The sequence below is a fragment of the Cebus imitator genome, unplaced genomic scaffold (genome assembly GCF_001604975.1).
Source record: "Cebus imitator isolate Cc_AM_T3 unplaced genomic scaffold, Cebus_imitator-1.0 Scaffold15, whole genome shotgun sequence".
NCBI lineage: Eukaryota > Metazoa > Chordata > Mammalia > Primates > Cebidae > Cebus > Cebus imitator.
In genome coordinates, this window is record NW_016107330.1 from 1,630,279 (window position 1) to 1,632,114 (window position 1,836).

The 1,836-nt window shown below is 49.4% G+C and overlaps 1 protein-coding gene across 1 annotated transcript in view; it reads left to right on the forward strand.

Moving 5' to 3' along the window:
* The window catches only part of PGD (phosphogluconate dehydrogenase), a 21,607-nt gene extending 19,980 nt beyond the window's left edge, over positions 1–1,627 (forward strand). Inside the window, exons 10-12 of the mRNA XM_017503780.2 lie at positions 342–441; positions 903–1,025; positions 1,114–1,627. Of these exons, the coding sequence (XP_017359269.2) occupies positions 342–441; positions 903–1,025; positions 1,114–1,233 (343 nt within the window). The 3' untranslated portion in view covers positions 1,234–1,627. The remainder of the gene's footprint in view (positions 1–341; positions 442–902; positions 1,026–1,113) is intronic.
* The last annotated feature ends 209 nt before the right edge of the window (positions 1,628–1,836 follow it).

Genomic DNA, 1,836 nt, shown 5'->3' on the forward strand with positions numbered 1-1,836 from the left:
GGTTTCACCGTGTTGACCAGGATGGTCTCGATCTCTTGACCTCGTGATCCACCCGCCTCGGCCTCCCAAAGTGCTGGGATTACAGGCTTGAGCCACCGCGCCCGGCCCCAAGAATAGTTTTTAAGTTTTATTTTCACACTGAATATCTGTCAGATTTGCTTCAGCCTCAAAAAGCATGTTTATGTAAAATTAAATGAATGCTGGCAGCACGCTGCACTTAACAGCTAGCTTGAAGAGATGAGAAATAGAACTTTGTACTTTGCCAGAGTATACATCATCTTCCAACTTACTTTCCTGTTAGAGTTAAGATTCATTGCTTTCTTCCCCCTCGATTATTTCAGTGTATTCCTAGGAAAGATAAAGGATGCATTTGATCGAAACCCAGAACTCCAGAACCTCCTACTGGACGACTTTTTTAAGTCAGCTGTTGAAAACTGCCAGGTATGTAGCCTAGAGCCCGCGCCATCGGTACTCTACCTCCTGGGGGCCATCAGTTTTTCTCTCTCTCTTTTTTGTCTGAGATGGAGTCTCCCTCTGTTGCTCAGGCTGGAGTGCAGTGGTGTGATCTTGGCTCACTGCAACCTCCGCCTCCCAGGTTCAAGTAATTCTCCTGCCTCAACCTCCTGAGTAGCTGGGACTACAGGCATGTGCCACCACGCCCAGCTAATTTGTTTTTGTATTTTTAGTAGAGATGGGGTTTTACCATGTTGGCCAGGCTGGTCTTGAACTCCTGACCTTGTGATCTGCCCACCTCGGCCTCCTAAAGTGCTAGGATTACAGGCTTGAGCCACCGTGCCGGGCCTAACGATCAGCTTTTCATTTACCCACATTGATGTGAATGAAAATCTATCAGTGTTGCCAAGGGTAAATCACTAATCTCTGGCCTTGCATTTTGTGCCCAGGACTCCTGGCGGCGGGCAGTCAGCACTGGGGTCCAGGCTGGCATTCCCATGCCCTGTTTTACCACTGCCCTCTCCTTCTATGACGGGTACAGACATGAGATGCTTCCAGCCAACCTCATCCAGGTAAGCCTGCAGGGCAGGGGTTAACCTGGCTGGCCCTGAGGGGCATGCGCCTCAGACTATCCTGACCAACCTACTCTCTGTTTCCTAGGCTCAGCGGGATTACTTTGGGGCCCACACCTATGAACTCTTGGCCAAACCAGGGCAGTTTATCCACACCAACTGGACAGGCCACGGTGGCAGTGTGTCATCCTCGTCATACAATGCCTAATCATGCTGCTTCTGTCACCCTCCACGATTCCACAGACCAGGACATTCCATGTGCCTCATGACGTGCCCACATGGCCCTTTGCCCTATTTTCTGTTCAGATCTTTTTTAAAAAAATGTTGTTTAAGTGACTCCTGAGGAAGGCACAGAGTTTATTTGTAAAGTAGCTTTGTGAGAGCTGCTGCGCCCTCTGCCCTTGCCTCTTGGGACTGACCAGGAGCTGCTCATGTGCGTAGATGTGGGAACCTCCTCCTCACAGCAGTGTCCCCTGTGCTGGTGCAGTTCCCATCACACAGATGGGAAGAGTGTCTGTGCACTCTAAGCAACTGGAACTTCTGTATCATGTGGCTCAATTCCCTTTTCCTTTACTCAATAAAACCGACATCAGACTGAAGCTCTTTCTCTAGATTCTTAAGTAGTCTCACCTTGGCCACACGGAGCCATTATTGCCATTGGCAGAAAGATTTTTCTTTAAAAAAAAAAAAAAGGCCAGGGGGCGGGTGCGGTGGCTCACGCCTATAATCCCAGCACTTTGGGAGACCGAAGCAGGTGGATCATGAGGTTAAGAGATCAAGACCATCCTGGTCAACAAGGTAAAACCCCGTC